This window comes from Eublepharis macularius, chromosome 1 (assembly GCF_028583425.1).
Source record: "Eublepharis macularius isolate TG4126 chromosome 1, MPM_Emac_v1.0, whole genome shotgun sequence".
Lineage (NCBI taxonomy): Eukaryota > Metazoa > Chordata > Lepidosauria > Squamata > Eublepharidae > Eublepharis > Eublepharis macularius.
The window spans coordinates 231,596,862-231,618,497 of NC_072790.1; the positions used below are offsets into that span (position 1 = coordinate 231,596,862).

The following is a 21,636-nucleotide window of genomic DNA, read 5'->3' on the forward strand; positions in this document are numbered from 1 at the left end:
GTAGAGATGGGCATGAACCGCATTACAAACTTCAAAAACCCACGAAATTGGCGATCGCGCGATTGCGATCCAATGGTTCGTGATTGTCCCCGGCAAATGAACCAGCGTTCGGGAGACGCCTGGTTTGGTGCATTCGGCTGCGGTTCGGGAAGCCAGACAGGTGCCAGCAATCAATTCCCCTGGCATCGGAGCCGGGGGAATGCCTGAACTCTGTCTGCGCTCCTTCTGTCGCCCTGGAAACCCAAATGGAAGCCCAGCTTACCTTGATTGACAGGTCTTCCTTCCAACCACGGAGCTGCAAAGTGGTTACAAGTTGGGAGAAGACACCCAGAGGAGGGAGGGGGAAGAGGGTGTTCTGTAGCCATGGGCACTCCAATCTCATCCCTGCAAACCCTGATAGGCAGCTCTGTCGTCCAAACACAGACCTCCTGCGTTGCTCAATGGGACCTGTGCTTATAAATAGCCGTGGGCTCCCAGGCTGGGTTTCACTTTCAGCAAGCAGTGAAGTGGGACAGAGCTCTTGCTTGCCACTTGCTAGCCTTTGGGGAGAGAAACTGAGAGTATAATTGAACTTGGATTTTTGTGGGAGTTTCCTGGGGGCCTTGGATTGGAGAGGGTATAACTCCAAGATCCCTTTTGCAATCTTGTCCAAACTTGGGTGATGGCTGTAGGAGAACCAGCAAAAGACTCCCTAGGAATATGGGCTCTCTAAGTGCCACGGGGGCCATTCTGCACCCCACGAACTGCGAACCGCGAACCGGTTCGGCAACGGAAAATGTTCGTTGCAGTTCGCGATCTTGGGATTGTCATCGGCACCGAACCATGAACTGCTGGTTCATTAAATTTTTTTGGTTCGTGCCCTTGTCTAGTCAGTAGTCTCCAAATGGCTCTTGGAAGACCATTCCCAAAAATTGGTCCCCAAATCAAAAATGACCTCACCCAAGCTGAGACAAGCAAACAATCCTCCGAGAGAGAACTTTGTAGCAGGAACTGACCAGATGACCATAATTCACACACAGGTTCATTTGTTTGATTGAATGTTGTCTTTTTGTTATGCTGTGTTTTGTGTGTGTACATCAATCACTTGAAGTACTTTGTTTTAAAAACGTGCCAGAAAAACGGTAAGTAAATAAGAATATTTGATCCCCCTGCCCAAGGAAAGCAAGTGAGGGCATTAGGACCCCCCCAATATTTCATTTATGGAACTAAAGACATTCTTATTACACTCCTGTTCTTGTTCCAAGCATTATTACTCTAAGATCTCCCCCCCCCGCCCAACTTATTATTGCCTGGCTTCCATTGATCTGAAGGCAAGAGGGCAATTGTTCTTTGGGTTGAAGATATATTTGAACAAACAATGTTCTTAATACCAGCTATTGAAAATACTTTCTCAGCAGTTGCAGTGTTTTGAAATAGCAGGCTGTGCCCTGCATGGTGCCTTAGTGTTCATGTGAGCTCACTGAAACGGATGCGCATTACAGACAGAATGAATCTGTCTGTGGGTCCTAAGGGAGGGTTGGGACGTGTTCAGCCTTTGCTGTTCAACAGCAGGAAGGGGCCATGGATCAGCAGAAGAGCCTCTGTTTTGCATGCAGAAGGCCCCTGGCATCTCCAGTTTAAAAAAGGTCTAGGCAGTAGGTGATCTGAAAGACCTCCACTTGAGGCACTGCCAGTCTGCGTAGATAATACTGACCTCAACGGACCTATGGCCTGATTCAGTATAAGGCAGCTTCATGTGTGTTCAGTTGGGAAAGAGGACAACACTCACTAAAAACATCCTCCAAAGGCAAAAATCAGGTCCCCACTTTGACAAGGACCAGGAGATAAGAGTTCAATAGAAACAACAGCACCGTTTACAGTCAATCCTGCCTATTTCCTCATAAGCAGCCCTCAGCAGCCAGTTGATTGGCAGCCTGTCCGGGCCCACCTTCGTCTGACCTTACCACAAGCCCAGGTGGAGTGGGCGAGGAGCTGAGCTGCTCATGTGACACTCCCAGGTGAGCTGCAGGGGAGGGGTTGGGTTCAGCCCTTACCTGTTCAACCAGTGCGACAGCAGAAAGTAACACCCCACTGACTCAGGCACAGCTGCACCTTTAACCTGCCCTACTGGTGCTTAGTTTTTCTCTACCTTTCCTGCCACCTTGTTCCTAGAGCCTCCCCCACCCATCCATCCACCCTCATTCCAAACAATTGCTTTCCTTTGAGGAGATAAACTTTGCTCTCAGTCCAGGTTTTCAAGCTGTCTACGCACTGGTTTTAGCATTTCACATCTCTGCAAGGGGGGAAAAATACAGCCTGCTGTTTCCCTTTTTTCCTCTTCCTTCCTGGTTTGTTGGCTTGACGCTTGGTAGCTGAGGAAGAAGACTGAGGAAGGAGACCAACCAGTGGCAGCTGGCCCACCAAGGCAGGGAGCCATGGGCACCTCGGAGGAGGATTATAATTTTGTTTTTAAGGGTGAGTGTCAATTTTGGTCCTCTTACTGCAGAGGTATCCTCTGTGCTCTTTGAAAAGCTGTGCATCATAGACCTATCTGAAAGTGAAAATAATACCTAGCATGCATGCTCATGAACATCCCAAAAGATCCTTCTAGCTGTGAGAGTTGTAGTTGTTTAAGGCAGACATTTGCATAAGAATGACTGGTTCCATTGAAGGAAAAAGGCTTTCTATCTTTAGAGGATGCATGCATATGGCCACGATCTCAGAAGAGGCATTCCCATCAGTGTGAGGAGGAATGCCTCTTCTAAGATGGTGCCAGACACCTGTGATTTTCATAAATCCTTATATGAAAATAACTTAGATGTTTTTAAAAGTTCTACCCATCAGTGAGATGGCATGTTTTAGCTGTTTAAAAGGATTTTGATGGATCAATTAATTGTATGCAAGCTGCTTTCTTAATTATAAACCCACTACTGATGTCAGAACAGAAGTAAGACAACGTTTCTGTGACGGATCAGCTAGATTAATAAATATTGACTAAAAATAATCAGAGATCTTTTATCTAAAACTTAAGAGTGACAAACACTATCTTAGAAAACATACTTCCTTTTCTGTCTTACATGGGATTGAATGCCTCTTCTGCTATAACGCATTGGCATTCTCTAAGAAGAGCAATTCCCTCTCCTTTCTCATACCTCTTCTGAGATGATACCTGCCGTGCTACATATGGGCATTACCTAAGAATAGGCATTTCTCCATTTCTCCTTCACTTGGGAATACCTCTTCTATGGAAGTGCTGCTTTGACATGATTTTGGATCATCAAAATACAAAGAAAGAAGGCTCTTTTCCTCAATAGCCTTTATTTTAATTCATATGGACATGCAGATTTAATTGATTTTTTTATTATACTGATACAAATTATATAAATCATACTGATTACTTCCTTAAATCTGGTCCTGAGGGCCATCACCTGTCTTCCTCCCTGTTTTTCAAGTATTTTTTTCCCTTGCCTGCTTCATCTTGGTTGCCTTAATGCATATATTAAAAAGTTAAATGTTGCTAGAACCGAGTGGCTGAACTGGAGCAGAGCTTCTTGCAACAACCTGGCACCTCTGCAGCTTCAGGTAGAATCCTCGCCACAACCCATCTGCTAAATGAGACCAGATCAACTTCACAGAGCTCTTCTGCACATTTAATATAAACAAGCTGAACACTGCAAGAGATCATCTGCTCAGCATTTTAAAATCATTTTAAAATGGTGACTGAGGATGCCATCATGGTTAGTTGATTTCACTAAGCTTGCTTTTTGCACACACATATTCCTGATGTTGATCTTCCTAATGTATATGAACAGGAATTCCAGAATGGCTGACATCCAGTTTGGTGATGTCTAGCATGCCAAACTGGTGTGTCAGTCTCTTACCAAAATGCTGGAAAAAAGAATACATCTGGAAGCTAAACAGCTACCGAGGACCAATCAGCTAGAGGTGTTCAGGTGAAAAGGACATCCATCTTCTTCCCCCTGGGGAAGTTCCCTATACTGTTACTCACCATGTTCCTTAGCAGGGTATGCTTAAAAGGGTTAGGAAAGGCCTTATGTGGTTCTTGGCAAGCAAGAACTTGAGGTGAGGCTGTACAAAGAGATGGAACAGATGAGGAAAGGGCAAAGTGTTAGTTTGGCTGGGAGGGAGAAATGTAGGTAAGTAAACAAGCTGTTAACTGGCAGATGGTTAAGCCAGGCCTCCTCCTACTTGTTTCTAGCAACATGCAACATTTCTGCATCAGTTGTGTTTGGATTAGAGGCAGAATGATTCAACTGCCATAGAAAGCTGTCTAGTGTGTCTCTGTGTGACTCCTTGTTCTGGTATTACCTCTTTCCAAATCTGGCTGCATGTCAGGAGTAATTATTCTTAGAGAGACGATAGGGCTGGGTATATACCTCCAAGGACAGCTAATTCTTATGGAGTCTGAAAAGGGTGGCCACAGAGGGTGCCTGTGTTTCTTCATGTGGAGAACGATTTTTCTGAACCCTGCAGGAGACCAAATATCCCTTGAAATCCTGCTCTTGGGGGGGGGGGCAGTGTCCAGGCCAACCCTTTTTTTGCTCAGTGGTGCTGGTGATTCTGTACTTGCTGTACGCTGCATTCATTTAATCAGCAACGGACTCTTAAGCATTGACTTCGAAACGAGGGGCGTGTTACGTACACTCACTGTAATTATTTTTAATATATTTATCCTCAGCATGTTTACTCAGAAGTATTCATTTATTTATTAAAATCTTTATATCCCGCCTTCCCTCTTGGCTCAAAGAAGTTTATGAGTCATAGTTAAAACACTACCATTTCTGAACAATAGCATAAAACTCCAGATACCCTCTTGCCTCTCAAATTTCTGCCGTTTATACCCCATGAAAAGCCTTGAAATAAAATGGCCTTGCAGCACCTCCTGAAATTTTCTAAAGACATCACCTCCCTCACTTCCTGAAGAAGCCCGTTCCCCAAAGTGTGAGCGACAGTGGGAAAAACATGGGCAGGCCACCTTAAATGGGGGAACAGCCAGTATGAAAAGAAGGATGGCGCAGTAGCCAGGAGCACCGTCCATCCATTGCATCTGTTTCACCAATTTTCTTAGACTAGGGCAATTTGGCCACACTGATTCATGCTTTTGTAATCCCATGGCTGGATTACTGTAATTCAGTCTACGTTAGGCTGCTCGAGGACAACCCAGAAACTGCTTCTGGTTCAGAATGTGGCAACCCATTTACAGTCGTGTGTAGGGTTGCCAGCCTCCAGGTGGTGGCTGGAGATCTCCCGGAATTACAACTGGTCTCCAGGCCACAGAGATCATTTCACCTGGAGAAAATGGCTACTTTGGGGGTGGACTCTATGCAATTATGCCATGCCCAGGTCCTTTCCCTCCCCAAACACCACTTTCTCCAGGTTTTTCCAGGTTTCACCCCCCAGATCCCCAGGAATTTCCCAACTTGGAGCTGGCAACCCTAGTCGTGTGGCTAGCCAATGGGAACCTAGAAGTTAAACTTACCAACAGGGGTGCTAAATTGGAGCAGAGCTGCTTGCACAACTTAGCACCTCTGCATTTTCAGGTGAAGTCTTGCCACAGCCCATCTGCTAATGAGACCAGAGCGACTTGAAAAGGTTCTTCCGTGCATTCAATATAAGCAAGCTAAACTCCGCAAGAGATCATCTGCTCATTTGTTAGAATTAGAATTTGCAAACACAACAGAACAATAAGGTCATGTCCACGTGACAGCCATTTCCTCCAAATTCCTCCTCCTATCACTGGGGATGCTTTTACAAATCAGCAACAGAATATCATTATATTGATGTAGCTTAATAACAAAACATGTAACAGATTTCCTGAAATCCAAGCTTCATTTTTTAAAAGTAAATCTCTAGCCCCTTTTATTGTGTAGATATAAGGGGAAAGGTATATCTCCACAACAAAAGCAGCTAGAGACTTTTTTTTTTAAAGACAGCTGGAAATTCAGAGATTCATTATGGGGATGTTCATTACATTGATATAATGATATTAAATTGCCAGTTTTTAAAAAATCTTGGGGTAGTGCCACAGGGGTAGTGGTGGAATGGCCACTCCTGGGGAACTAGAGCAGGGAAACTATTGGGAAACTGCCATGTGAAACCTCCATTGCCTCTGAGCTGTATTGGCAGCTTCAATGGAGAAACTACACATGCCAAGGGGTGTGGCAAATGCTAATGAGTTATGCTAATGAGTTCCTCCAGCTCTTTTTCTATGAAATGACCCCTGCCCCTAACCATGTGGAAAACACTGTGAAATGGCTCCATGGAGCCAGTATTATCCCTAGTGGGGAAGCTTTCACGTAAAATAAAAGAGAGTTGGCCCTCGGTCCCACTGAACTGGGTGGACTTGTTTCTTCTTGAAAGGCAAATTACAGAGAGTGTTTTCTCAGGACCAGGGACATAAAACTGGAAACAGAAACCGTTGGAGTGCATGATGCCCCTTATCTGCAATATATGGGTGATGATAATACTATTCTCCCTTGCAGGACAGATATAAGGGTTACCAAGAGAATGTGTTTACTTATTCATGATACAATTACTGCAAAACTCGTCCCCAAAGAAGCGCATAGGAATAAAGTACCCAACAAAAATGACATTAACGTTCAGTACAAATGATCCTTGGAGAGAAGATCTGTAGCCAAGCAGAATTCGGGTGTAACAGAAGCTGCTTCCAGCCCTCTCCTTAAAACATATAATAATAACATTCGATTTATATACTGCCCTTCAGGACAACTTAATGCCCACTCAGAGCAGTTTACAAAGTGTTATTATTACCCCACAACAATCACCCTGTGAGGTGGGTGGGGCTAAGAGAGCTCCAGAGAACTGTGACTCGCCCAAGGTCACCCAGCTGGCTTCAAGTGGAGGAGTGGGGAATCAAACCCGGCTCTCCAGATTAGAGTCCCGTGCTCTTAACCACTACACCAAACTGGCTCTCTCTATGTGAAATGCTCTGTACATAGGGCTTTTTTTCAGTGGGAACACGGTGGAACGGAGTTCCGGCACCTCTTGGAAATGGTCACATGGCCGGTGGCCCCGCCCCCTGATCTCCAGACATAGGGGAGTTTAGATTGCCCTCCGCGCCGCATCTAAACTCCACTCTGTCTGGAGATCAGGGGGCGGGGCCACTGGCCATGTGACCATTTCCCCCAAGGGCGATTTAAACTTTAAAAAACTCCCCCCTTGTTCCAGCTGACCCAAAGTGATGTCATTGTGCAGTCCCAAGTTCCACCACTGAGTTCCACCACCTCTTTTCCCAGAAAAAAAGCCGTCTGTACATAAATGCTGTTTACAGCTAGTAGCATAGTGCATTCGTTGAAGCTTATCTTGACAGTCTTCAAGGGCAGCCCAACATACCCAGTCAGGATTTTCTTTTAACCTGCTTGCCAGAGGATTTCCTTTTTGTGAATGATGGCTTGTTGTGTTTTTCCTTCCCATAGCAATAAAAAAAGCGTGCCGTGTTAATTGTTGTGAAGTCTTTGGGGCGTGAAATCACTGTTATAAATAAATGGATTAGGAGAACTTGGCAGTTGGCATAGGAAAGAAAGAGCTGGCACTCAGATGTGAGGAAAATGCAAGGCCAAGAAGGCAGGAGAAGAGTACAAGGAACTAAGAGAGGGTTAACTATTAATTTTTATTTATTTTTTATTTTGTTATTTATAGCCTGCCTTTCTCACTGAGACTTGAGGCTGCTTAGTTTAGTTTTGGCATAGTGGTTAAGAACAGCAGGACTCTAATCTGGAGAACCGGGTTTGATTCCCTGCTCCTCTACTTGAAGCCAGCTGGGTGACCTTGGGTCAGTCACAGCTCTCTTAGAGCTCTCTCAGTCCCATCCACAGGGTGATTGTTGAGGGGGATAATAATGACATACTTTGTAAACCTCTCTGAGTGAGCATTAAGTTGTCCTGAAAGGCGCTATGTAAATCAAATGTTGTTATTATTATAGTTTAAGTCAAAATGATCACTGGCTGGGACATTCAATAAACAATACAATAGGGTATGGATTGCAGAAATTTGAAAACAGGCAGAAATCCTATCGTTGCCCTCCTCCTCCATCATCCATCTTTTCCACAGTCCCCCAGATGTTTGGGCTGGAAGTTTTGGTCCCTCACTGACTCGGAATTTTGGTGTCAGTGAGATATCGCCTTAGTATCTGGCATGTTCCAAGTTGCGTAGCTATGTGCAACTGGCCAGTTGTTCTTAATGTCTGTTCTTGTCCAGCTAATGTAAGTCTTTCTGTCCCTTTTTTCAATATCCCCTACGTTCGCCATTGCGACTCTCATCAACTTTACCATTAGTATTCCTCGTATAGTATATTGGCCATGCAGTGGTTTACTTTGTGTTGTTGTTGTTAACTGCCTGTACTCTGCTTTAGGAGAGCAAGATTCAAGCCCAGTAGCGCCTGAAAGACCGACAAGATTTCCAGATATAAGCTTTTTGAGAGTTAAAGCTTCCTTTGTCAAATGCCCTGGAAACAGGGGCGGCACCAGGGTTTCTGGCGCCCGCAACTGTTCCTACATGCACGCGCGTGCTCCCAGACTGCGTGATGACGTCACTGCGTGTGATGTCATCACGCAGCAAGCCGGCCCCATTGGCTGGCGGGTTGCTGGGACGGTGCGCAGAGGCTGGGGAGGTTCTGCACGCCACCCCGGACGCCTGCCATTCCTGGCCCACGGCTGCTGTGCCCAGCCAGGGGTGTGTGTTGGCAGCGGCAGCGGCACGGGGCTGGCCCGCTGCAGCAGCTGCGGGCCAGGCATGCCAGCTCCATGGTACGTGCCCCCGCCCCCAGCGCCCCCTTCAGTACCCCAACGCTCAAGGCAGGGGCCGTACCTGCCTCAATGGGCACACCAGCTCTGCGTGGAAATCTTGTTTATCTGCTGGACTCGAATCTTACACTTCTACTGCAGACCAATATGACTACACACCTAAAACTATCCACTTTAGAAGTATCTTTTTATAAAACAATGGGGTTAAAAATTAATAAGTAAAAATAACTTACATAAACTTGCAGCAAAGATAATCTAATAACTATACCAGAGAGAGAGAGAAAGAGGGCCGTTTTCACACTTCTTACCAGTTGCGGAACATTACACAAAGCTCTCGGAACAACAGTGTTTTCCTGGCACGATTTCACGCAAGAACCAGAGTTATGATGGGAAATCGCGCCAGGAAGATGCTGTCGTTCCAGGAGCTTTGCGTGATGCTCCGTGGCTGGTAAGAAGTGTGAAAACTGCCAGAGAGAGAAGGCTGATAGAGTTTGTATATAGATGTATATGCATGGACTGCTTGTAGATTCTGCCCCTGTGGGTTTTTTTTACGTCTTAATATTTAATTCTGTCCATTCTCTTTATGATTGTTTTACTGATGTGGGCTGTTAGTTTGTTGTTCACTCTTTTAAATGTGTGTGTGTATGTGCCATCAAGTCACACTTGCCATTGACTTACGTGACCCTAGCAAGGGGCTTTCAAGGTAAGCGGGAAGCAGAGGTGGTTTGTCATTGCCTTCCTCTGCCAAGCGTTCCCTGGTGGTCCCCCCATCCAAGTACTGACCCTGTTTAGCTTCCGAGATCTGACAAGATCAGGCTATACCATGCTGCCTTCCCTCCCACTCTTTTAAATAAATGTTTTAAAAAGCAATGTTTTGTTGATTATTCACCATGGTTGAAATTAATATGGAAAACCTGTCTCTGTGGAAAGTCTTACAATGAACAGGTTGAATAGAACAGCCTTGTTTTTTTCCTTTTCCTTAGTGGTCTTGATTGGAGAGTCTGGAGTAGGGAAGACAAACCTCCTTTCCCGTTTCACCCGCAATGAATTCAACCATGACAGTCGCACCACCATCGGGGTTGAGTTTTCCACCCGCACTATTATGGTGGGAGATGCCCTAGTGAAAGCGCAGATCTGGGACACAGCCGGGCTGGAGCGTTACCGTGCCATCACCTCTGCGTAAGCATAAACACGGTCTAATGGAATGGGGACTGCAGGCAGACATGCAGCTGTAATCCAAGGAAGGTGCCGTGTTCAAATGTTGCCTTTGCCACAGAGTTACTAGGTGACCTTAGGCAAGTCACTGTTTCTCATCCTCATGCTGGAATACAGGGAGAAATCTATTGACTTAATTACCGGGGCTGTTAATGAGAACATGTAAAGCACTTTGTTCTCTCTATATGTGTGTTTGTTTAATGCTAAAGTGTGTTGGTCTGCATGTTTGTGAGTGAATAAAAATCAGGGATTCTCCCCACATCAGGTTAGAGAACTAGGGTCTTGGTTTCGCAGCGCGACTGAGGCTATGCTTATTTATTTATTTTTTATTTATATTTAATTTATATTCCACCCTCCCCACATCAGCAGGCTCAGGGCAGATCACAACCAAGCTTAAAAACATATTTCATCATATAGACAATTTAAAATCATAAAACATCCTAATACATAGATTAAAATACATGTAAACATATTCACACACATACATACACACATATATATGTGTGTGTATGTATATAAACACAGCAGCACATAATCCAGACGACCCCCTATTTAGCCATCTCCAGAATATTTTGCCAGGGATGTATGAGAGATGGAGATGTCACTAGTAGGGAGGGCATATACTGTGCTCCCCCGGCTAGGGGGCACCACCCGGCATCAACCATATGTCTGGCGGAACAGCTCTGTCTTACAGGCCCAGCGAAATGCTAATAAATCTCACCAGGCCCTGGTCTCATTGGACAAAGCGTTCCACCAGGCTGGGGCCAGGACTGAAAAGGCCCTGGCCCTGGTCGATGCCAGGCGGGCCTCCCTAGGGTCAGGAATCTTTAATAGATGCTTATCACTAGAGCAAAAAGTCCTTTGGGGTTCATATGGGGAGAGGCAGTCCCGCAGATATGCCGGTCCCAGTCCGTATAGGGCTTTATAGGTTAGTACCAAAACCTTGAACCTCATTTGGTACTCCACCGGCAACCAGTGCAGCTGACGCAATTCTGGCATTATATGCGCACACATTTGCGTTCCGGGGATTACATGCGCTGCTGCATTCTGCACCAGCTGTAACCGCCAAATCAGGTTCAGGGGAAGCCCAGTGTAGAGTGCGTTACAGTAGTCCAGCCTAGAGGTGACCATTGTTTGGACCGCTGTAGTCAAGTCGCGGGACGAGAGATAAGGGGCCAGCTGCCTGGTCTGTCGAAGATAACAGAAGCAAGACCTGGCAGTTGCTGTGACCTGATCCTCCATTGTCTAGGCCCCATGATCTCACAGTTGACTAAAGAGGTGTACTTTCCTTTCCAAATAGTTAGGGCCGGTGCCAGGGTTTCTGGCGCCTGAGGCGAGATACCTATTTGTGCCCCTCGCCCTGTGCGCACAAAGCGCGTGCACGCTCTGGCCCTGCACGATGACGTGACATGAAGTGGGCAGCAGCAGTGAAGGGGCAGGGAGGTGGCCTGCTTCCCCGCTTGCTGCTGCACCGCCTGGGCACCCGGCGAGCTGGGAGCCAAGCCGAGGCAGGCGGCAGCAGCGAAGCGGCAGAGAGGCGAGCGGGGACGCAGGTCGGGGGCGGGGGTCGTTGGGGGCCGTCACAGCGCCTCCTTAAGAGTCCAGCGCTCAAGGTCGCTGCCGGCACCGCCTCCATGGACGCATCGGGCCTGCAAATAGTAATCGATGGCTGAAACTTAATCTGGGAAGAACAGATCTAAAGATGTTCGCAGGCCAAACTAGATGTGGCAGCCACAAGGATGTCATCACATCTAGTTTGGGCCTGAGGTAGTTCCATGAAAGATAGGAGTTGTACGTTCGACCAGTGTTTGGTGGGAGACTATCCAGGAGTCTCATAGAAGCCACTCTATGATTTTTAGAGGAATGGAACAACAGAGATTTAATCACAACCCAGAAGTCAAAACATTTCAATGGAGGAGTCACAGATGAAACTCACGGCATGCTGTGTTCATTATATGGGGGCAGTGAGTCGCTACCTAATAATAATTTTCAGAGTCTTTTATTTATATAATTTTCCCCACCTACCTTAATGTAATGCTTACTGGCATGCTTTACAGAAAGATACATTAAAGTCTTTCATTATGCCCAGTGGCTGGAACAAGAAAAATACTGAATGAAATATTAAAATCTATTTTGTACTCTTAATAAAAGAGGTAGGAAAAGAAAATGTTATACTTTGTCAATTATATGTTTGTCTAATCCTTTTGCTATGGAGGCCTGGGCAATATGCCAACTCCTGCCCCTGTTTTATCTTTAGCCCTAAGGTTGCCAACCGTGGATTTGGGGCAATACCTGGCGGGAGAGATGGAGTGCAGGGGAGCTCACAGTGGATGTGATGCTATGAAGCCCACCCTCCAAAGCTGCCATTTCCTTGAGGGGAACTGATCTCCATAGTTTGGAGATCAGAAGTAATCCAGTATCCAGCTGGAGGTTGGCAACCCTACTCACAACAACCCTGAGAGGTAGGTTTGGCTGAGACTCAAGAATTAGACCAAGGCCATCCAGAGAGGGTGAAATGAGGACTGTCCTGTCCTGCTCTATTTGTTAACACCCTGGCTCTCTAAATATGCTTCAGATGGGCAGCTGTGTTAGTCTGTAGCAGCAAAACAAAGCAGGAGCAAATTTTGTTAGTCTCTAAGGTGCCACTGGTCTCTGTGTGTGTGTTATATATGCCATCAAGTCACTCCTGGCTTATGGCAACAGTATGAATTATTGATCTCTAAACATTCTATCATTAACTGTTACTAATTTTAATAGATTTCAGATCAGAGATGATTTTCAAACTTTCGATGAGCAATGCTTAGCAGGCACCATTTATTTGCTGCTCTTGGAAGACACAAATCTTGAAAGGGGTAGGACCCAGAGGTGTCAAGGGATGAAGCTGATGGGGAAAAGGATGGAGGCAACAGAACGTTCATTTAAGGTGCACAGCTATTCCATGTGCTTACAAGTCGTCTCAAACAAGATACCCATGCATGATAAAAGGCCAACACAGATAAACCAGATTTTTATTCTGCCATGAGCATGAAGCAAGAACTACAGGGACATATATAACTCAAGCAGATAACAGCACTGTAGTTTACCTCTTTTGTCACCCTGCTATATAAAAGACGAGCTGTACTGGCGACGACTCACTTTTTATCCTTGCGCAGGCGCATTGTCGACGACTCTGGTCTTGAGGCTGCTGCAAAGCGCCCACGCCACCGGGAGGGGGCCTGCTGAATAGAGTGTGTGCGCACACATGGGGCATGTTCTTAAGAAATTAAGCACTGAGAACACATTCTGGAAAACAATGTATCCATTTTACGGATGGAGAATACTGAGGGCAAATTCAGGTTAGAAAGTCCTTGTTTTCTCTCATTTGACTGCCACCTGTCCTGTCATCTAGATGGGCTCTGAGAATTCCATAGTTGGAACTTGATTCCCAGGTGTGCAGTGATCCCATTCAGATTGGGATTCCAGAGTTCAGGAGAAGTGGTTTAAGCCTCCCTCTGACATACACTCTATTCTTCCAACCTGAAATCACCCTGGGGAACTATTTGCCCTACTGGGAAAACCGTGAGGGCAATTTAGGAAGGAGGCAGCCGAACCTCATTCCCATCATGCCCTCGAAAAGGAACCAGGCTAGAAAAGGTTTATAGCTAAAAACTTCATAATTATAAAAATTCCCCTAACAGAAACATGCATTGCTGGGACCAATTAGGGTGCCCAACGACTTTGTAATGTAACCTTAATCACAACAACCCTGTAAGGTAGGTTTGGCTGAAAGTCTCTAGTTCAAAAGAGAATTCGTGAATCCATAGCAAAGCTAACTCAACCCCCCCCCCCCCAATGCGCACACAGCTCCTGAATGTAAGACGCTAACAGCCTGGCAAAAAAACGTTCTGCCCCTTTAACAGACGGCTTAATCAGTGTTATTTAATAGGTGATGTTATTGACCTTCCTGCCATGAAAAGTTCCAGCTGCCCTATTTCCATACATTAAACTTCTATTAAAAGGACGGGACATTTTTAAAACTCCAGACGGTTGGCAGCTCCAGCTGATAGACTTGCTCTGCTGGCTACTTTTGGTGGGTGTCTGCTTCTTCCCACCTTGCAGACATCTGGCCAGTCAGAGCCAAGCTACAAGTGACAAATGACACTTGCCTGGCAAGTGAACAGACTTACGTGTATTCCTCCCTGTTCACTTGCCATTCACTTGCGCTCCAAGTGGAGAGCAAGTGAATGGCAAGTGAACAGGGAGGAATACACGTGAGTCTGTTCACTTGCCAGGCAAGTGTCATTCATCACTTGTAGCTTGGCTCTCAGGCAGAAGCCTCTTCAGTCTGCTACCCCCCTCAGGCAGAAGCCTCTTCAGTCTGCCACCCCATCCAAGAATGGGAGGGACAAATACAAGACAAATACAAGACAAAGGCAGGGGGGGAGGGAAGCTAACAAGTAGGAGAAAAAGGTTGGGGAAAGAGAAAACAAGGACCAAAAGTGTGCATACCAGGAAATGTGGACAGAGAAGAAAAGAAGGTTGGAAGGATGCTCCAAGGGGGTATATAGATGAGGCCTCTTCTCTTCTACCTCCTTTCCACTGCTGCCACCTCCACCTCCTCTGCTGCCAATCCTCCTTGCTTCCCCAGGCCTCTGGAGATCAGGGGGCGGGGCCACCAGCCATGTGACCATTTTCACCTAGGGTGATTTAAACTTTTAAAAACTCCCCCCTTGTTCCAGCTGACCCAAAGTGACATCATTGGTCCTGGGAGCGTGCGCACACTTTGTGTATGTGGTATCAGGGTCACCACCTCCTGCCAAGAGTTGCCCCCTGTGCTGGCAACCCCCTGAGTTCCACCACCTCTTTTCCCAGAAAAAAAACTCTGATTAAAAGGTGGTCCTAAATCATATGTCCTGTAATGTCTAGTGTTGGCAGAGGAAATTAGGGCTGCCGTTTCCAGGCTGGAAATTCCTGGAGATTTTGTAAGGGAGGGGAGAGTCAGCATGGGAAGGGCAGGGTTTGGAGAGGGGCAGGACCTCAGTAGGGTATAATGTCATCCAGTCCACCCTACAAAGCAGCCATTTTCTCCAGGGGAACCAATCTCTGTAGTCTGGAGATCAGTTGGAATTCTGGGAGATCTCCAGCCCCCACCTGGAAGTTGGCAAGCCTAAAGGGAATTACTGCTGAGCAGGGATACATGTCTACCATGTATTTTCATTGCCTCCAAGGAAATTCAGGGCTCTCTGGGCCACGGCCTGGCCTGCTCTTAAGGAAACAGTATGTCCTTTGGGAGAAGCTTTCAGGTTTAATTTGCTTTTAAAATTTAAAAAAGGACAGAGAGATGGAAGATCTGGAGGGAAGGAAGTGCAGATTGGGAGAAGCCAACCAAAACAAAGACCTTCTGAGATGTGAGGAGGGAGCCTCCAAAGGGGCTGGAGCATGCAAAGAACATCATCTCTGTTCTCCCCTGATGACTTCTAGTTCTCCTCATACTGTTCTATTAATCCTCCCGTTCCTTCTCTTCTCTATGTCTGTTATCTCAGTTATTACAGGGGAGCAGTGGGGGCCCTCTTGGTTTTTGACATCACCAAGCACCAGACGTACGATGTGGTGGAGCGCTGGCTGAAGGAGCTATACGACCATGCCGAGGCCACCATAGTCGTGATGCTGGTTGGCAACAAGACAGACCTGGCCCAAGCCCGGGAGGTTCCTGCCGAAGAGGCCAAAATGTATGCAGGTAGGGGCAGGCCTTCAGGGAGTTCTGTGGCTCTACTAAGGATCTGTTCCCCAATGTGAGCTGGGATATGAATTTCTGGCTGCTTTTACAAGCAAGCTGTCAACATTTCCTTGGTTTCCCCACTTCTCTCAGCCTCTGAAGTCCTTTTTCCTTAAGCAAAACAAACAAAACCCTGGAACTCAGGTAACCTATTAAGTTACCTCAGCGACCAAATTGCCATGGCTGCAGTGCTCACCAACAGGAGGAACAGGTGGAAGCAGAGCCCTCCCCTGCCGATCCAGGGGGAAGGAAGCAGGAGCCTAGGAGCAGGGGAATGCCATTTCCCTCATTCCTGAGCCTTATGGGTCTTCTATATATCCAGGGCTTTTTTTCAGGGGGAACGCAGGGGAACGGAGTTCCAGAACCTCTTGAAAATGGTCACATGGCTGGTGGCCCTGCCCCCTGATCTCCAGACAGAGGGGAGTTTAGAGGGCCCTCCGTGCCTGAAGGCACTCTAAACTCCCCTCTGTCTGGAAATCAGGGGGTGGGGCCACCAGCCATGTGACCATTTTCTCTGAGGGCAACCCACTGAGTTCCACCACCTCTTTTCCCAGAAAAAAAGCCCTGTATATATCTAATAGTCAAACGCTCTTCTCCACTTGGATAGGCAAATCTGCAACATGGGGCCATCCATGGCTACAATATAGGGTTCTCCAAACCTGGGGGGACCCTTTTCACACTTGGGAGAAAGAAGCCACAGTGTCATGGTGTGCAGGGGTAGAATACAATCTGAAGTGTGAAAGTGAGGGAGGAGCTAACGATGAGGCCTGCAGAAGTGGGGGGGGGGGATGAGGGGAGAAATGGGATTTTCGCTTTTATGCCAGTCCTCACAGGTCCCCTCTTGTATATATAGGTGTTTTCCACAGAGGGGTGGGCTTGTGTGGTTCCCCCATTCTAGGGTTCAGGTTGGCAAATTTCTGGAGATTTGGGGGGTGGAGCTTGGAGAGGGTGGGGTGTGAGGAGGGTAAGGCCTCAGCAGGGTATAATGCCATAGAGTCCACCCTCCAAAGCAGCCATTTTCTCCAGGGGAACTGCTCCGTGATTTTGGGAGATCTGCAGGCCCCACCTGGAAGTTGGCCACCATACCTCATTCCCTTTGTGGCTAACAGTACATCACAGTAGCACTGTGGCTTTCATGTGGTGGGTTTCTCCTCATTTTCCCTGCCCCACTTTCCCATGGTGGCTGTGCTACCACAGCACATTTTTTTAAAGCATTAGCAATTGATGTATAGCGTTATAACAACCTATCTGCAAGCCGAAATGGATGACCAGGTTTTGTAGTTAAAAATCATCCTCTCTGCTGCAGAGATATAAGAGGAAATGCAGCCCTCTGTAATGAAAAAGGCTAGAAACTTACTCTTTTTAGAAATCAAAAGCTAGAGAGGAACTAATGTAGATTGTTATAACATTTTACCAAATGTCAATTGTTTTTTTTTTAAATCCATGTAGTGGCAAGGCGGTGGTGTGGGTAGCTGCCACAGGGTGACAGTCTGAAGCAGGGGAAAATGGCACTAGTATGGGCAGGACGGTATGGGCAGATCCAGACTTTCCTTTTCATGTGGCTGCCACCCTGGCTTTGATGCAATTTTCCAAAAACTTCATAGCATAACAGGTTTGAGAAAGATTACAGGAAAGATGGAGAAAACCCAGAAGGGACAGGAAGCAAGGAAAAAACCTGCTTCCCAGTAGTATTCAAGCCTAGGCAAATGACCCATAAAATGAAGCGGACATTTTATAATTCCCTTGAAAGCTCCTTCAAACAGTTGTTTTGTCCCTAACGCATTTTCATGATCTCCTCCTTTCCTTAAAGTGTTTGTTTTCTCTTAAAAACTGGGTACAGATCTCCTATTGTTTCACTGTTGCTCTTGTCACAGACAACAATGGCCTGCTCTTTGTGGAAACTTCAGCACTGGACTCGACAAACGTCGAATTGGCTTTTGAAACTGTTTTGAGAGGTACGTTGGCTGTTGGTGGTACTGAACTGAGATGGTTGGGCTCGTGTTCTTGTTCTGAGGAGAATGCACAAAGCTTCTCCCTCAGGGAATGCCTCTGTTGATGAGGTGGCTTTTCTCGGTCCCCGTTATTCCTTGATTTTTGTTTGTCTGGGAGATTTCATTTCTGAGGGATGTGAATTCAGAACCATGTCTGTTACATAACACCTTCTGAGGGTCACAGAATTTCCTCAGGAAATTCCCACAGGAATGTGTGGGAAGAAGAGAAGGCCTAATAAGAGACAGTGTGGTGTAGTGGTTAGAGTGTCCTACTAGGATCTGGGAGGCCCAGGTTCAAAACCCTACTCTGCCATGGAAGCTTGCTGGGTAACCTTGGGTCAGTCACACACTCTCAATCTAATCTACTTCATAAGATTGTTGTGGGAATAAAATGGAGGAGGATAGAATATGTAAGCCACTTTGGGACCATATGGAGAAGTGGAGTACAAATGAAATAAACAGGACACATACACTGTTTCCTCTACAACTGCACACAACAGAGGAAAATCAGTAGCAATAGGCAAGCTTGTTTTCCATTTCTGACCCTTACGCTGAGGAAGTCCTGGAAAAAAGCTTCAGAGGAACAGCAGGCTTGCCAACTATGTTTGCCAGCCTCCAGGTGGAGTCTGGGGATCTCCTAGAATTACAACCAATCTCCAGAGATCAGTTCTCCTGGAGAAAATGGCTGCTTTGGAGGGTGAGCCCTATGACATTATATCCTACTGAGGTCCCCACTTTCAGGCTTCACCCCCAAATTTCTAGCAGTCTCCCCACCCTGAATTAGCAAGCCTACTTCCAACTAAGAGCCAAGCTACAAGTGACGAATGACACTTGAATGGCAAGTGAACAGACTCACATGTATTCCTCCCTGTTCACTTGCGCTCCATTTGATCAGTACGTGATCACTATGTGATCAAGTGGAGAGCAAGTGAAGCCCAAGTGAACAGGGAGGAATACACGTGAGTCTGTTCACTTGCTGTTCAAGTGTCATTCGTCACTTGTAGCTTGGCCCTGAGGCTGCCTTATTTCCAGTGCCCCCTAAACTGGGCTGCATACTAAAATTAAGCACATTAATTGCTGTATCTACTTGCTTTAGAAGAGCAAGATTCAAATCCAGTAACACCTTAAAAACTAGATTTCCAGGGTATGAGCTTTTGAGAGTCAAAGCTCCCTTCCTCAGACAGGTATATCCGAAGAAGGAAACTTTTGACTCTCAAAAGCTCATACCCTGGAAATCTAGTTGGTTTTTATTAGGTACTACCGGTCTTGAATCTTGCTCTTCTGCTGCAGAACAATATGGCTAACCACCTGAAACTACCATTTGCTTTGTGTCTCCTACTAGCAGTTGTCACCAGAAGTTGGGGAAGGATCAAAGGAAGTAGTCTCCAACCCCCAACCCCCCCCCCTTCATTTGCTTATGCCATGATTTGCTCATTCTATACATCAAAGCTTATTGGAGAGAAATATCAGAGCTGCGTGACTTCCCTCATTGGCTGGAACAAAGGGAGGCGGGAGCATCTTTGTTTTTCACTAAATGAGCAGGATGCTGCCTGCAAATTTTGCCTCCTATCTCTGGATCTACGGGGATTAGAGGCTTAGCTTTTTAAATAAATTTGGGAAGGCAGTATGGTTGCTAACAATCTGGATAAAAAATGCCTGTCCCCTTTACTAGAGGCTTAATTTATGGAAATATGCAGTTGAAGCTTTTCGTGGCATGGAGGTAAATAACATCACCTGGTAAATAACATTTGATTAAGCCTCAATTAAAGGGGCAGGGCATTTGGGGTTGGATCCAGACAGCTTTTTTGGTGCAATCTCACCCAATTCCCTTCCTTATTACAGCTTCTGCCCACATTGATTTTGTCCGTGATTCCCAACATAGCCTTTTTGAGGGGTCAAAAGGGATTTATCTTTCCTTTTTCATCAGCAAAAAAGCTGAGTTGATCCAATCCTTTTTCTCCGGGCTATTCGCAACCCTAGAAGCCAGGCTAGCTAATATCTCCCCGCCCCCTTTTTTATTGTACTGATGTATGCATTAATATTGCCTCCACATACAATCTATACTTCATGTACATATACATATAGAATAAATTTAGCTATCCATACATCCAATACAAGCTTGTTTTCCCCCTTCCCCCCCCCCCAAGAGAAACGACCATAAGAATCATCTGCTTTATATCTTTAACCATGAGCACACTCTTTGGAGTTTCGTTAATATAATTTGGTTGGTCTCGCCTCCTCTTACCCATCTTATATATCTTATAAGATATATAAGGCTAGCTAATGTCTTAGAAGGACACGGGTGACATGTCTACAATCTAAACAAGAACCAGATAATTTGCTCATATGGCAAGTTTACCTGGAAAAGAATTTTAAAACTGCTGGTCTACGGAATTGGGGTTTATAACAATGCAACTGATTCTAATCTCTTGGGTGGACTTTGGAGTGAAAAAAATAATAATAATTTTTTCCATTCTTCCTAGACATTTTCAACAAAGTGCAGAAGCAGAAGCAGAAGAGCCCACTAGACAACACAGTCGTGCTCTCTGCTGAAAACCCCAATGCTGAGTCCACTTCTCAGCACGTGGAAGGGAAACGTGCATGCTGCCTGAACCTCTGAATGGGGAGGGGGCATGCAGAGAGCATCAGTCAGGTTGTGGAGGCTATGGGAAGCGCGTGTGTGTTCCCCACTCAAATGCTGTTGTTGAGAGATGCTGTCCAGTCTCTGCAGTTGGTAGTGTATGAAATTTGGCTCTGGCCACCCCTACCAAAATAGAGAGACTGCATGGTGTCTTGGAGGAACAAAGCAATTTACGCCACCAAGGTCCATGGAAAAATTCTCTCTGTAGCGCTATACACTTTGATCTCTTCATCTCTCAGGCTAGTCTTCCATCCTATCAAGCCATAGCTTTCTATGGGAGGTGCAATTTGGCAAAAATTAGTTTGCAACTAAGTTCCATCAGGACAGGACCTGGCAATGACCAGCGAAAGCCCCAGCAATTAATCCTAACCAGGCTGACTTGAAGTAAGATGCACTATGTTCAGTGGATCTTTTCTGTTAGTAACTTAAACATAAAATGAAACCCTGACATCTGTTATTTTATAGCAAGGTCAGATTTGGGAAGGGAAGAGGCCTTTTTAAATTTTCTACCTGCATGATCCCTAACTTGGATTGCTCAAGTAAGCCTGATTTTGCCACATCTTTGTTGTTTGTTGTTGACATCTTAGAAGCTAAGCAGGGTCAGCCTTGGATACGAATTGGATGGGAGTCCACCTCTATACAGATAGGCAATGGCAAATCACTTTCGTTAGTGTCTTGCTTTGAAAACCCCAGCAGGGGTTGCCATAAGTTAGCTATGACTTGAGGGCACTCTCCACCATATATCTGTAGGGATTTTCTTTTACTGGAACAGTCATTCAGAGTTGAAATTTGGCACCTGCGGTTGTAAGTGGTGTGGTTCATCCTTCCCCATCAGGGTTTTTGCCTCCTCATTCTCCTGTATGTGTGAATTGGGCTTCCATTCTCAAATCTCTGTAACCAAAACTTTGTGTAATAAAAACACTTCCTCTGAATACCACGCCATCCAAAAGACACAGACACAACCTTGTGGAAATGGAAATCCGCCAGTATGTGTACATTTATATATTTATAAATATACATAGAACGTATTTTGTAAATAAATTGTGCCGGAGTCTATTCTTTTTTTATGTATGGTTTTTAAAAATTAATATGATCTCATTTGAAATGACAGCGCTGGAGGGGGAGGTGATTGGTTAGGGGGCTCTCCCCCAAATAAGGGCTTATTTTGAGGATATTTATGGTTCCTATCACACATTTCAAGAGTTCATAGCATTGCACATTCATTTTTTCAGGAAACACAACAGCTCAACAACACAGACTGCTATTATTAGC

The 21,636-nt window shown here is 45.8% G+C and overlaps 1 protein-coding gene across 1 annotated transcript; it reads left to right on the forward strand.

The window, feature by feature from the left end:
• The first annotated feature begins 2,097 nt into the window (after positions 1 to 2,097).
• On the forward strand, positions 2,098 to 21,420 carry RAB25 (RAB25, member RAS oncogene family). The gene is made up of 5 exons (XM_054992189.1): positions 2,098 to 2,454; positions 9,746 to 9,941; positions 15,500 to 15,693; positions 17,607 to 17,687; positions 20,207 to 21,420. The coding sequence occupies exons 1-5, from the start codon at positions 2,415 to 2,417 to the stop codon at positions 20,341 to 20,343; spliced, it is 648 nt and encodes a 215-aa protein (XP_054848164.1). The 5' UTR covers positions 2,098 to 2,414; the 3' UTR covers positions 20,344 to 21,420.
• The last annotated feature ends 216 nt before the right edge of the window (positions 21,421 to 21,636 follow it).

Bases quoted from the DNA above. Each gene is read 5' to 3' on its own strand.
- RAB25 (XM_054992189.1), top strand. From the start codon at position 2,415: ATGGGCACCTCGGAGGAGGATTATAATTTTGTTTTTAAGG. The intron at 9,942-15,499 runs GTAAGCATAAAC...CTGTTATCTCAG, and splicing joins TACCGTGCCATCACCTCTGC to TTATTACAGGGGAGCAGTGG. The intron at 17,688-20,206 runs GTACGTTGGCTG...CATTCTTCCTAG, and splicing joins TTTTGAAACTGTTTTGAGAG to ACATTTTCAACAAAGTGCAG.